The sequence below is a fragment of the Rissa tridactyla genome, chromosome 6 (assembly GCF_028500815.1).
Source record: "Rissa tridactyla isolate bRisTri1 chromosome 6, bRisTri1.patW.cur.20221130, whole genome shotgun sequence".
NCBI lineage: Eukaryota > Metazoa > Chordata > Aves > Charadriiformes > Laridae > Rissa > Rissa tridactyla.
Window position 1 is genome coordinate 69,463,489 of NC_071471.1, and position 13,223 is coordinate 69,476,711.

General features: G+C 53.8%; 1 protein-coding gene across 3 annotated transcripts in view; it reads right to left on the bottom strand.

Annotated features, from left to right (window-relative positions):
* Nucleotides 1–201: 201 nt before the first annotated feature.
* The window catches only part of FAM53B (family with sequence similarity 53 member B), a 55,227-nt gene continuing 42,205 nt past the window's right edge, over nucleotides 202–13,223 (bottom strand). For all 3 annotated transcript variants that reach the window (XM_054205698.1, XM_054205697.1, XM_054205699.1), the window contains exon 5: nucleotides 202–3,786. In XM_054205698.1, coding sequence (XP_054061673.1) covers nucleotides 3,457–3,786 — 330 coding nt within the window. In that variant the 3' untranslated portion in view covers nucleotides 202–3,456. The remainder of the gene's footprint in view (nucleotides 3,787–13,223) is intronic.

Below are 13,223 nucleotides of genomic sequence, written 5' to 3' on the forward strand. Positions count from 1 at the left end.
AAGTAACAAGCAATTTCCTGAGACTGAGCTGCTCTAGTGCAATCAAGTCATGGAGGGGGTAGGGGCGGGCAGCCTGCACCGGCGGGGGCACCTCGGGCAGCCCCTCCCCGGGGACACGCGCGTCCCGCTGCCATTGTGCAATTGCCAGCGAGACTTGGCTACTACAGGTCATAGCTTCAGAAGGCTTTTTATTTTTTCTTCTTCTTCTTCTTCTTCTTCTTCTTCTTTTTTGTTGGTTTTTAAAATTCTTTTTCTTTTTGGCCATCCTCTTCTTTCTCGCCCATCAGACCCACGAACGCTGTAAAGCACCGCGACAATCCTCTAACATCCTACGTACGTCTGTCAGCCTGTTCAGCCAGGAGCTTTTAAACAATGCACTTGAAACACAACTTTATCAGCCAAAGAGGCTACACTATCACGTGGAAAAATTACAATCTATTTTACAAATGCTTCTTTTTGTCTTTTTTTTTTTTTTTTTTTTTTTAATGCAATCTTTCATAGACCAGGCTCGAAGAGCTGCACCTGCACACACAGAGCAAACTTCCCCACGTGCGTGCTAAGACTTTTCCTATTAAAATCCTTTTCTTTTTTTTTTTTCAGGATGATGAACCCTTGTTGCTGCTGACGCAGCTCGCCGTCATCCCGAAACGGCTGCTGACCCGACTGGGTCATGCCCCGCACGAGCCACCGAGTCTCTTCACAATAATGAGCCTGTTTTAGCTACCTCGCAAGGAAAAACATCCCTTGTCTGCATATTACTTTAATATCACATTCTGGCAGCCGGCAGGGATTTGCCGGGGGTGGGGGGGGTCACCAAAGCGTCTGTGTCATAGGTGAAGTCCTTTACAAACCAAGAGCGAGACCCCCCCGGGGGGGATGCCCTGCTCTCCCGCTGCGGGCACAGGGTACGGGGACCAACGCCACTTCTGCCTTTACAATCAACAGGATGTCCCCTGAATCTGAGGCACATACTATATTATATTTAATATTTTTAATTCTTTTATTTATATATATATTTATATATATATAAATCCACAACTGTTTTTACCTCTACAGAGAGAGAGAGAGAGAGAGAGAGAGGACAAAAAAAAAACTTTAAAAAGTAAGGCTTTCTTAAACTGAGGATAAGTACATGAAATCATACAAACCCAACAACCAGACACCCAACAGAACCCCACCGTGGCCTCAAAACCGTGGCTAACTGTAGTCTGTGCCTACGCTAACGCGCCCAGTGTAAGGCCATGACTCATTGGAGAAGCGTCTTTAGTAAGGCAAACGGGTTGTGCTGTATGTAAACTGAATGCTACGGCTACGGCCAGTACAGCTGGGCAAGTGGTCCACTGGTCACCTTCCTACTGGGGGGGTAAGCATGGCACCGGTAGCAGCCCTTGGAAGGAAAAGAGAAGCCCTTAGGAATTACAGCCCCGGTGATGCCCATGCCAGAGCCCACCCAGAGCTCTGTGGCAGCAGCCGGACATGGATTTGGGTGAATTTGCCCTTTTTCGGTGAGCCGGTAGCCGGCAGCTGAGGAGGTGCCCGTGGCCAGCAGGAGCTGTGTGCCCCGGGACCGGGGAGCCGTTGGCGGTAGGGGGTATCGAGCATCAGGAAGACTCAAAGCTGAGAGCCGTGCTGTGGCTGGGGGGACACGGACCCGAGGGGCGGCCACAGCACGGGACAACGCCGGCAACGCTGGACCCTTCCAAAAGGGCCGAGATGAGCAGCGCCTTCCGCTACAGGAGGGCTAAAAATGAAGCCCGGATGTATTTTCTTTTCAACGATGCAGCAAGCGACACTTTAAAAGAGCCGGAAGGTTCTCCAAAATGAAAAGACATCCCTGTTGGTTCCCCTTCCCCAAATATTTGGGGCTGGCCCTGCCACCAGCAAAACCCCTGCCAGGACAGGGATAAAGCTATATAACAGCTGACGGGTTCCACCGTGATGGGAGATGCCACACGCATCCCGAACCACCGCAGAAAAAAGTGCACTAACATAACCAGAAATGATGAATAAAACCTGTACCAGCGGCTCTCAGCCCTTTCTGAGTTACGGACTCAATACGGGGCGGGGGGGGGGGGGCAAACCCCGTTCAAACTGTCGTGTTCTTCAATTGCCGTCGGTATCAATGACTTTTTTTCCTTTCTCGCTTTTGCAGAGCTCAGGGAGTAAACCCCGAGCTCGAGGGAACCTGCAGAAGATGCTGGAAGCCACTCGTACAGTTTTTCCACAAACCAAAAACAAACAAAAAAAAAAAAAAGAAAAAAGAGGGAGAAAAAAAATAATATATGCGTCCTTCTAAACCTGTTAGCAAGTGGACAGCTTATTTTTAGGGAAGAGAGTTCCTATTGTACAAACGTCATGGTCACCACTTTATCCGTGCTTAAAAAAAGGCACAGGAAAAGTTTTCAGTGCTGCTACCTGGATTTTCAGCCTTTCGCCAGCTGATTTTGTCAAGTAACCCCACGGCGTGCCCCGGGCGCACAGCCCCTTCACAGTAAGACAGAGAGAAAAAAAAGAGGATGGCGGCCGGGCCTCGGGTAGCAAAGAGGGCACGGCCACTGGTAAACAGGTAAATGGCCTGGCCCCGCTCAAAACCGGGTGTTGGGAACCCGAGCGAGGGTGGCACCGAGCCTGATCGGGGCTTTTTCCGGATGGGTTTGAGAGAGGGGACTGGGAAGGAAAAAAAAAAAACAAAACAGGGAAGAAAGGCATTGGAGCATCCTCCGGCAGAGCCCGCCGAGGTCTGCTGTGGATGCTGCCCCGCGCTGGAGCCGTGCGGGCTGGGGGTCCCTTTAGTTCCTCACCAGGAAAAGGAAAATTAAAAAAAAAAAAAAGTAGCAATCCAGCTCTTACCATTATTAAGTTTAAGCAAAATGCTTCACTTGTGATCTCCTTCTGACGTGGGGACGTGGGGAGCGAGGGGGGTGCGGGGCCACGCGGGACACTGCAGGAGCAGAGGAGCCGCAGCCGCCCCCGCAGCCCCCAGCCAGCGCTGGCTTTGCAAATCCCAATATTCTGGTTTTTCCCCCCACTTTTTCCAGTCCCCGGGGCTGGTGGTTTCTCCTTGTGCACCCCCTTACAACCAAGTGCAGACGGGGAGCGGGGGAGTGTGGCTGGCCCCGTCAGCCGCGACTCCATGTTTGCAGAAGCCATTTACTCCCAAAACGCGGGTTTTTGGCCATCCCTGCGCCTGGCTTCCCCCGGCGGGCAGGCAGTTTCCTCCGCCGAGCTGATCTCGGGCTACAGTAGTTACGAAGAAATTCAAGATTTACACACGCGCGTGCACGAATTGCTCTAAATACCTGATGAAATTTTGGCAAAGCTGCTTCGTCCCCCAGCCCCGCCTCCAGCTGGCAGGAGGGGAGCCATGGCAGGACCCCACGGGCCCGGCGGCGGGGAGCCCTCCATGGCTCTGCTGGCGACCCCCCGACCCCGGGGGCAAGCGGACCCGCTCCCTCCTCAGTTGTTTTCTATCTGCTCGATATCGATCTCGCCGTCCAGCTGGAAGAGGCTCTCGGCACCCATCCCCCCGCTCCGCCAGGCCGCCCCGTCTTCCTCCTTCCCGCCGCCCTCCTCCTCCTCCTCGCAGGACAGGTCGTCCCTGCTGGCCTGGCACTCGTGGGCCCGCGAGCGCGGCGGCTCCGGTACCGGGGTGCAGGCGGGGGTCCTGCCCGGCATCACCTCCGGGGAGCCGGGTGCCGCGGTCCATGGCTGGTGGCCGGGGAGCCGCTGGGAGCCCTCCTCGGGCCCGGCGCTAAGGCAGGTGAGGCTGTTGAAAGTCTGGCGGTTCTGCGAAGGCAAAGGGAAAAAGGCAGCTGAGAGAGGATGGGGACAGGCTGGACCGATGGGCCGAGGCTGATGGCGCGAGGTTCAACAAGGCCAAGTGCCGGGTCCTGCACTTGGGTCACACCAAGCCCACGGATGCTACAGGCCTGGGGCAGAGCGGCTGGAGAGCTGCTGGTGGAAAAGGACCTGGGGGTGTTGGTCGACAGCTGGACGAATACGAGCCAGCAGTGTGCCCGGGTGGCCAAGGCCAACAGCCTGTATCAGGAACAGTGTGGCCAGCAGGACCGGGGCAGTGATCGTCCCCCTGTACTCGGTACTGGTGAGGCCCCACCTCAAACACTGTGTCTAGTTTGGGGCCCCTCACCACAAGACATGAAGGTCCTGGAATGTGTCCAGAGAAGGGCAACGGAGCTGGCGAGGGGTCTGGAGCACAAGTCTGGTGAGGAGCGGCTGAGGGACCTGGGGGTGTTCAGCCTGGAGAAAAGGGGGCTGAGGGGAGACCTTCTCGCTCCCTACAGCTCCCTGAAAGGAGGGGGCAGCCAGAGGGGGGGTCGGTCTCCTCTCCCAAGGAACAGGCGACGGGACAAGAGGAAATGGCCTCGAGTTGTGCCAGGGAAGGTTTAGGATGGATATTGGGAAAAATTTCTTCACCGAAAGGGTTTTCAAGCACTGGAACAGGCTGCCCAGGGAAGTGGTGGAATCACCATCCCTGGAGGGATTTAAAAGCCGGGCAGACGTGGTGCTGAGGGACGTGGTTTAGTGGCGGTTTTTGTCAGCGTGAGGTTGATGGTTGGACTCGATCTGAAAGGTCCCTTCCAACCTGGGCAATTCTATGATTCCGTGACATGGACTGGAGTGAATACTGAAGCTGTGATGGGCTACAAGACGAGCTCAGAGTCCCCTGACCCCCAAACCTGCGAGCCCCCCCCATCCCAGCAGGAAGCAAGTGGAGCAGCAGAAGCACCCAGCCCTTGGCCGCCTGGTCCCTGGGAGCTGGGCAGCCTCTGCAAAGCCCGACCTCCCCATCCACAGCAGCTCCTGTGCCTCTCCTGCCCCTGCCACAGGCGATGGCACCAAAAACACCCCCAGCCTGGTCCGGATCGGCCCCATCACCACCTCCCAGTCACATGTCTAAGGCAGTACAGAGCTGTTCTGCCAAAAATAAATGAATGTTTCCAACAACTCCATTTATTAAACCAGCTAACAGAAACGTCAGCCCCTTCTTTAAGCAGCCAGAGCTCGTGTGCTGCTAAACCCTCCGCTGTGATGGCTCATGGCTGTCCTCCCTTATTAAAGACCATGCAAGGTCAGTTCCTGGTCCCTTGTCTCTCTAGCGAAGAGGCTCCATGGCTGGTTGTCTTGGCCAGAAAAACTTGATTTAGTTTATGTACTGTCACGTCTTCAAAACGGTTTCAAACTCCGACAATGACGAGGAGCTCACAGGCATTCCAAACCCTTCAGAGCCGAGCAGACACAACCTCTCGCAGATGCCGTCTGACCACAAACGTGCTTACCTGACAGGGCATGCCTTTTACCCAGGCTGGTTTTTAAAGGAGCAAACTAAATCCTAATTAGTGAATGCCAATGGAAATAACGTGGCCATCCCGCTGGCTGCAGGGCAGAGCGCCTGCTCAGAGCAGAAGACGACCAGGGAGCATCTCAGCAGCTTGTGCAAGCCTCTTACAAGAGCCACATGCAATGGTGTCGTCGCTTCACAGACACCTGGCCCAGTCACGTCCCACCTGATGGGCCTCAATGTCCATCCGATAAATACCCGGGGGAAGGCAGCCCCCTCGCTAGCTGAAGGTTCTCACCTCATCTGTGGCCCCCAAATCCCCAGAAACCACACCGATAAATAGGCACGAGCACACAAGCATCAGCGTTCCCCTTCCCCCTTTATGGTTGCCTTTCCTGACGTGGGATTTATGTGCAGCAGGAAACCTGAAGCATGTTTGCAGTGAGCCAGGGCTCCGCGTTAGGTGATTCCTCGCTTTTAAAGATCCCTATCTCAGGAGAGGCCTTTTTTTAGTGTCAACTGAAACCTCTTGTCATAAGAAGACCACAGCTCGGGTACATGGCTTATATTTTGTCTATAGGAGAAAAACTAAAGGAGAAAAACGGCACTCCGTGGTAAGTCATGGGTGTAAGCTCACATCTCGGTGAAATATGGATCAGGTGGGATTCCCCAGAGGCTTCACCGGCACCTGGCATCAGTATTTTCCTGAACCAGCTGTCTGGTGGGGTTAAATCTGCAAACACAGACGCCGGCAGCTCTTTGCGAGCTTGGAGCAGCAAGAAGGTGGCAAGTCCGGATGAGGTGACCTCTGAGAAACAGTTTAGGAAAAGTGGGGTTTAGGCTGGAGACGGGAAATGGGGGGTGCAGGAGGGTGTATTGTGCTTCCAGCAATAAAGATCACGGAGCACTGCGTAAGACTTCTGAACGCTGTAAAACCTCACCAGAATCCATTGATAGAGGTTAGACAAATGTCATTGAACTAACGCGGCTGTTGGGTTGCCTGGGACGGCAGGAGGGTGTAGGAGAGCTCTTGGGATCTCTTGCACTGGTTTATCCAGGGGAAGGCAAACCCTGGTGCTCTCTCTCCCTCTCTCCACCCTCTCTCCAAGAGCCTGGGCCAGAATGAAGCCGGAATAACCAGGAGAGCATCGGTACCCGACAGAGCATCGGTGACACAGAGGGACGGGGCTGATGCCGGCAGCTGCTGCGGCACAATTCAGGACCAAACCCACAGCCTGGAGACACAGCCTTGATCCAAACATCCCCACCGACGCTCCCAGGGAATTTGTGCACATTTACTTGAGGTTTTTTTTCCTTTCAAATCCAGGTAAGCCGGAAGTAACTCCACTAAAATATCTCACCCCAGGCTGTAACTGAAGCAAAATCATCCCTTTACGTCCCCGCTGAGGGATGCAGGTCAAAGCCCCACCTACTTCCCACTCCAATCATTTCTTAGGAATTCCAAAGTGCTTGTGCTGCCTTCGTACCCACTGACCACACGCCGCTGAGAGGCTTTGGGCTGACGCACCACGGTAAAACGAATCATCGCAGGAGATGACGCAGAGGCTGCCGTATCTGGAAAGAGAAGTTCCTGCTGCCCAAGGAGAAGCTGGCTGCTGCCCAAGCTGGTGGGGCTGCATTTCACCTGGCCTTCAGCCTCTGAAACCTCCCCAAAACCCACAAGCCCCAAGCCCATGTGAAAAAGCAGCCGTTTGTCCTTTAAAAAACCCAACCGCACCCAGTGCCCACATCATCCTTCTCACATTTTTTTAAATACAAGCTGTGCCTCTCATGCGGTCTGTCTTCTAGGTGCTGGATGCATTAACAGCTTCAAGCAGAGATCTGCGCATTGTGGTTAATGGACAACTTGTAATTACCACTGCACTCGGAGAAGGCCTGAGGACACAGGAGAAGTATTTTCTAAGCACTTAAAAAAATTTGCAAGTGTATTTCCAACAGTGATTTGGGCACTTGAAAAGCCTAAGTCTCCTGAAAGTCAACAGCCCTCTCAGAAGTGCAAATCCCTTCTACAAACAGAACTCTGGCACTTCTGAGAACGTTAATTTTTCTCCTGCTAATCAAGCTCATCTCCTGGCTCCAGCCCTTCCCTGGGCTCGGTACCCACAGGCGGGTGTGCCGGGCTGCTGTGGGTGGGCTGGAGCATCCTTCGAGGACGGAAGATGCTCTACAGCGCTTCAGAGAAGGAGGTGGGCGACGCGTGTGATGATGAATGAAGGAGGAGGCAACCTGGAGAGCGACTAAACAGGTCCATGGCACGCTCTTCCCATCCAAACGAAAAGTGTTTCCAAGCTTGGACACATCTCGGAGAACAGCCATGAACGTACTTGACTTTCAGGGAAAATTTGCATTTTATTGGACTTTGGCAAGATGATTAAGCCAACAGCCTCATTTTTCCTGCTCAAATACACACATGCTGCAACCCAACATTTTCCACTTGAGTCGTTCCAGGTGATATTTGTACCTTCCCTGCAAGAGGATGGAAAAATCCTTCCGATGGTCCCACAGCTTCCAGCGCTGCAGCAGCTGCTCATGGAGGAAGGCCACGTGTGGGTGCTGGGTGGAGGGACTCCCTCTGACGCAGGTTTGCCGGCATTCGGCTTGGAAAGCAAGTTTTCACAGGCACCGGCTGCCCCAAAATACCACACCTCACCTTCCTAGCGGCGGGGACAGCACTTCAAGGGTGTGGGGATGGATGTTTTGGGGAAGGGTCCCCCCTAAGATGGTGATAACCAAGCCAGCATCGCCTGTGCTGGCTGCGGAGCTGCAGTGGATCAGCCACCACCGTCAATGCCGCGTCTGTTCTCAACCCATCGGGAGTTTTTTTCTCATTTTTTTATTTATTGGGTGAATTTAGCGTGTGCTGAAGTGCTGAGCTGGCAAAACTGGGCAGTCAAGTCCTCTATTGATATCGGCCAAAGAGCAGTTTTGGTGGGACAATGCGGCGCTTGTTCCCCATGGCCAGGCAGCCCTGGGTCCCCTCCAAGGCTCTCCATGACCTTGTCCTTCAGCGCCAGACCCAAAGGGGTATCAGGCATCTCGAATGCTGTTGGTCTCAAGGAAACCATGGGAATCCAGATACCCTGCCAGATCTGACACAAGTGGCTTTTGGGAGATGCTTCTGGCCATCCTGACTTCACCCAGTGAGCATCTGTAACGTACCTCCCACCCGCAACACCTTTACTCACAGCCACAATAACCTGTTTCTGACCATTTGCGGTGCTGGTTTTTCTTCCCCCAACTCTCCCCGAAGCTGCAGCAATCCAGCATTCCGGGCAATCCCTCAGGGAGAGGGAGAAAATGAGACGTTGCTAAAGCAAGCCCCTGAAAAATCACCTAAAAACACAAATAAGAAACCCTTGGCCACTCGGAATGAGCCGCAGGGCTAGCAGCCGACCTCCAGAGCAAAGTCCTTTTGCGTGGTGGTGACCAAGCTCAGGGTACACCTTGTGATGCTCTGCACCCTGTGGGGACCAAGGCTAAAAGCCGGGAAGGCCACATCCATCCTTTTCCGCAGGTTTTCCTCCCCTTGAGCATGTGTCCCCGTGGGGGACGGGGGCTGGAGACTGGCAGCCCCGCCAGCACGCACGCTGGAGAAATCCCGCAGCAACATTTCTTCACCTAACTCTTCCCCTCGTAAAATACCCAGCTGTGAGCTTTTCCCTGAAACACGGCCCTGCAAACACGGTGGATCTGCTAGAATAAATATTAGCAGGACCGCGATCCCTGCGGTGATCACAGCTTTTGCGCAAACACCTCTTTTTTTTTTTTTTTTTCCACCCTGCCAGGTGATTGCCGCAATTTTCCTGGGGAAGGTGTAACGCTACGAGCTGTCAGCACCACCGGCCCTACCTACCGAGCTGTCATCACCTCCCGTTAGCACACTGGGCTACAGTTGCTTTATAAAAAGTTGAAAATAACCCGGTGCCAGAAGGAAAGGGGGAAGCGGGCGGCGAGCGGTGCTGCTCCGTGCGGGGACGATGCGGCTCTGCCAGCCCTGCCCAGCCAGCACCAGCCAGCAAAGTCACCTCCGCTGGGGGCTTCTCTGCCCGGCTCGGGTTTAAATCACTCTCTGAGGCAAACATTCAGGCAATCCCACGCACAAATCCAGGCTGGGCAGAGAATGGATGGAGAGCAGCCCTGAGGAGAAGGAGCTGGGGGTGTTGGTGGATGAGAAGCTCAACACGAGCCGGCAATGTGCGCTCACAGCCCAGAACCCCCCGCAGCCCGGGCTCATCCCCAGCAGCGTGGGCAGCAGGGCCAGGGGGGGATTCTGCCCCTCTGCTCCGCTCTGGGGAGACCCCCCTGCAGCGCTGCCTCCAGCACTGGGGCACCAACAGCAGAAGGACACGGAGGTGTTGGAGCGGGGCCAGAGGAGGCCATGGAGATGCTGGGAGGGCTGGAGCCCCTCTGCTGGGAGGACAGGCTGAGAGAGCTGGGGGGGTTCAGCCTGGAGAAGAGAAGGCTCCGGGGAGACCTTCCAGCCCCTTCCAGGCCCTAAAGGGGCTCCAGGAAAGCTGGGGAGGGACTCTGGATCAGGGAGGGGAGCCATAGGATGAGGGGGAATGGCTTCAAACTGAAAGAGGGGAGATTGAGATGAGATGTGAGGCAGAAATTCTTTGCTGTGAGGGTGGTGAGCCCCTGGCCCAGGTTGCCCAGAGAAGCTGTGGCTGCCCCATCCCTGGAGGGGTTCAAGGCCAGGCTGGACGGGGCTTTGAGCAGCCTGGTCTGGTGGGAGGTGTCCCTGCCCATAGTGGGGGTGGTGGAACTAGATAATCTTTAAGGTCCCTTCCAACTCTAACCATTCTATGATTCTATGATCTCGTGTAATACACCTTCAACCTGAGTCGTTATCTGCCGCATGATGATAAGGCACCCACAGTCTCCTCCAGCTCCATCCCCAGGCTGGTGTCCCCGAGGCTGGTTTCCTGGTGAGTGAGAAGGGGAGGAAGGGAGATGGGGAGGGAGCTGGAGAAGCTCAGCCCTGAGGCTGGAATAACCAACCTCTCCTCTTTATAACCGCATCTCAGGAGCTTTGCCAATGGGCCCAGGCTGCAGCACAGGACTGAGACCCCAGACAGGTCTCACCAGCACCTCGCTGGCTGCTGTTTGGCCTCCCCAAAACGTGGGAGACGTGGCCGTCTCGCCCCGAGCAGCGCTGGCGACCGCTGCGGCTTGGCAGCACTGGCTTCCAAGATCAACATTACCATCGGGAGGAGGCCACGGGTCTTACACCGACCCTGTCCTCCCGCTGAAAGAGCCTCTGAGCGATGAATGAAGTGTCAGGAATGAAAAGACTGAAATACCTGAGGAGGGAAAACACAGGAGGCAGTTATGGGGTATATGAAATGCAAACGGAGCTCGTGCGCCTGGTGCGGAGCCAGCGCTGGGTTATACGCACTGTTGCTATGTCAGGGAGCTCAAGCTCATCCACTATTTTATTTTTTTTTTTTAATTTTATCTATGGAGGCATTGAGTAATGGTGGTGCAGAGGTGCAGGCCGAGGTGCTGCAGAGCGTGCCTGCAGCAGCATCCCCGGTTCGGAGGGGACGGCTCCCCGGCAGGTACCACGATGCTGCCCTTCTTTTCAGGGTCTGCTTTCCCAGCTAATGAAGAATAATATTTACATAGCCCCAATCCTAATTTTGCAATAACAGGCACCAGCACTTAGATGGTGCATTGAAAAATCTACAGCTTTAGCAGATAATTTTGCTTTTATTCTATTTGGTGTGAAAAACAGCTTTCACGAGCAGGCTCAGAAATATCTATTATCCTACCAAGTTGCTTCACACCACAATATTAAACAAACAAACCAAAAAAAAGCAAGAAGGAGGCTTTAAGTCATTAGTATTAATGCTGCCTTTGGAGGCTGTAGAGTTAATTTGGTTTTGCTTGCAGTTTTGCTCATATCTTTGGAGTTTTGTAGCTGCCCCGATGACAGTGAGGATGTTTAGTGGGTTTCCCCGAGTGCAAAAGAAAAAGCTGTTATACGACCCACCGTCGGGAATCCCTCTGGTGCTACAGAGCCCCAGGGAGATGCTGGAGAAATCCAAGAAACCATGGAGAAATACAGGAATCAGAGAGCAGTGATGCTCCCCAGGGCTCGACCGTCCCACCCGTGCACAGCATCCCGCAGCATCCCGCACGTGGGGACTCGGTCCCAGCGCAGCCTCCCGGCCCATTCCCATTCCCAGCAATAATTGGAGGAAATCCTCCTTTCCTGCCAAGAGCACATATTTTTCCCTACCAGACACCAAACCCTTCACTATGAGCTGGAGAAATCCTTTTGCTCAGACAGGTCATTAGGCAGCCCCGCCAGCGATTACTGTGTATTTATTGATGTATTTCCAGGTCGCCTGTCCCTCCTGTGCCCAGCCTTCCGCAGCCTCCCCTGCAGCCTCCCCTCCCAGCTCCTCCTCTGCATCCCCAGAGGCTGCGGCAGAGCATCCCTGGAGCACCGCAGGGCGCTCAGGCCCGGGCTGTTCTCCCAACGACGCTACTGCAATGCCACGGATTTCAGTGGAGCGGTTCCGGCATGAGAACCAGCGAGCCTGAACCCGGCTGGTCCCCGGAGTTGGCAAAACTTCAGGGTTTGGAGGGGCTCATCTTTGGGGAAATTCAGCGATGTTGGCATTTTCACTTGTCTCCAGTTAGGATGAAACATCACTAATACAGAGTTTTAAAATTTTTTTTAAGCCACATCCTTTTTGGAGAATCTCAGCCCTATTCAATTTTCACACTATTTGCATCATTCTCACCATAAAAGTAATATCTCTATTATGCTATTGTGCTCTCACTTCATGGCCTAAGGCAAGAGCTTATAGAAATTAAAACCCCAAAAATCTCTCATTCAGTATCTGTGATAAAATGCTTTCCGTGAAACTCTCTCATCTCCCTGAATCAGCCTCTGTCCATGGAAACCTGCTCCAGCTGAACACTTCCACCTCATTTCTCCGGGTATAATTCACGTAGCGGCACCAGAGGGCACCCGGCATTACGTCCCACACCAATCTTGTCACCAGCACGGGGACAGTGTCACATCATTGACGACACCTCCCTGGCAGTGACCTGAAGCCTTTCTTTGCACCAGCTCTTTGAATAAAATATGCCCAAAAGCGCTTGAGAAAAATAGGTGACTCCCCACCGGGATAACATAAATGCAGCCGGACATCGCGTCCTCCCCGCTGGGGAGGTGCGGAGCAGGATGGACCACAGCGGTGACGAACTGGGATGGCTGCAGGTGTTAGAGCATCTCAGAGCTTCAGCAGCACCGTTAAAGAAACTAAAGGGATAAAACCATACCGTGGATGAGCATAAATCCAGAATTTATGGAAAGGCAGCGCTGCAGTGTGTAAACCTGGGACATCAAACATTAGCACACAGTGACTAATTTAAGGTGATAATGGCGGCCTGCTTGTCCCCAGTCATTAAATTAATGTTGGGTTGAATCAAAAATGCGAGTGGAGTAAGTAATGTGGAGTCACGTACCCCTAACACCTCTCAGGGCACCTGCACCCACCGTCGCACCCAGCACCGCGGCTTCCTGCAAATTAAACGCAGACTGGAAGGACACATCACTTCGTGACACGGTCTCCATTTCGGGATAACCCTGAGCATCTTTCTCTTGAAAAGGAAACTGAGCTGCCCTCCTGGTTTATTTAGCACTGCTTTCTGACGTGCTTTGGGAGAGTTTTTCAAGGCAAGAGACTCTCATGCAACTTTTGGCCATCACTACTAAAATTTTGCGTTGAAAAAATATTTTCTACAACACCACCGGCTGCCCGGGAGGCCATGGCCACGTTGCCTCATGCCCAAAGGAGCCGTTCCCACCACCATGCTGGGCTTAGCCGCAGATCCCAAACCTGCACCCGGCTCCAGCCTTCGAATGCCTCCAACACCCTCTGGC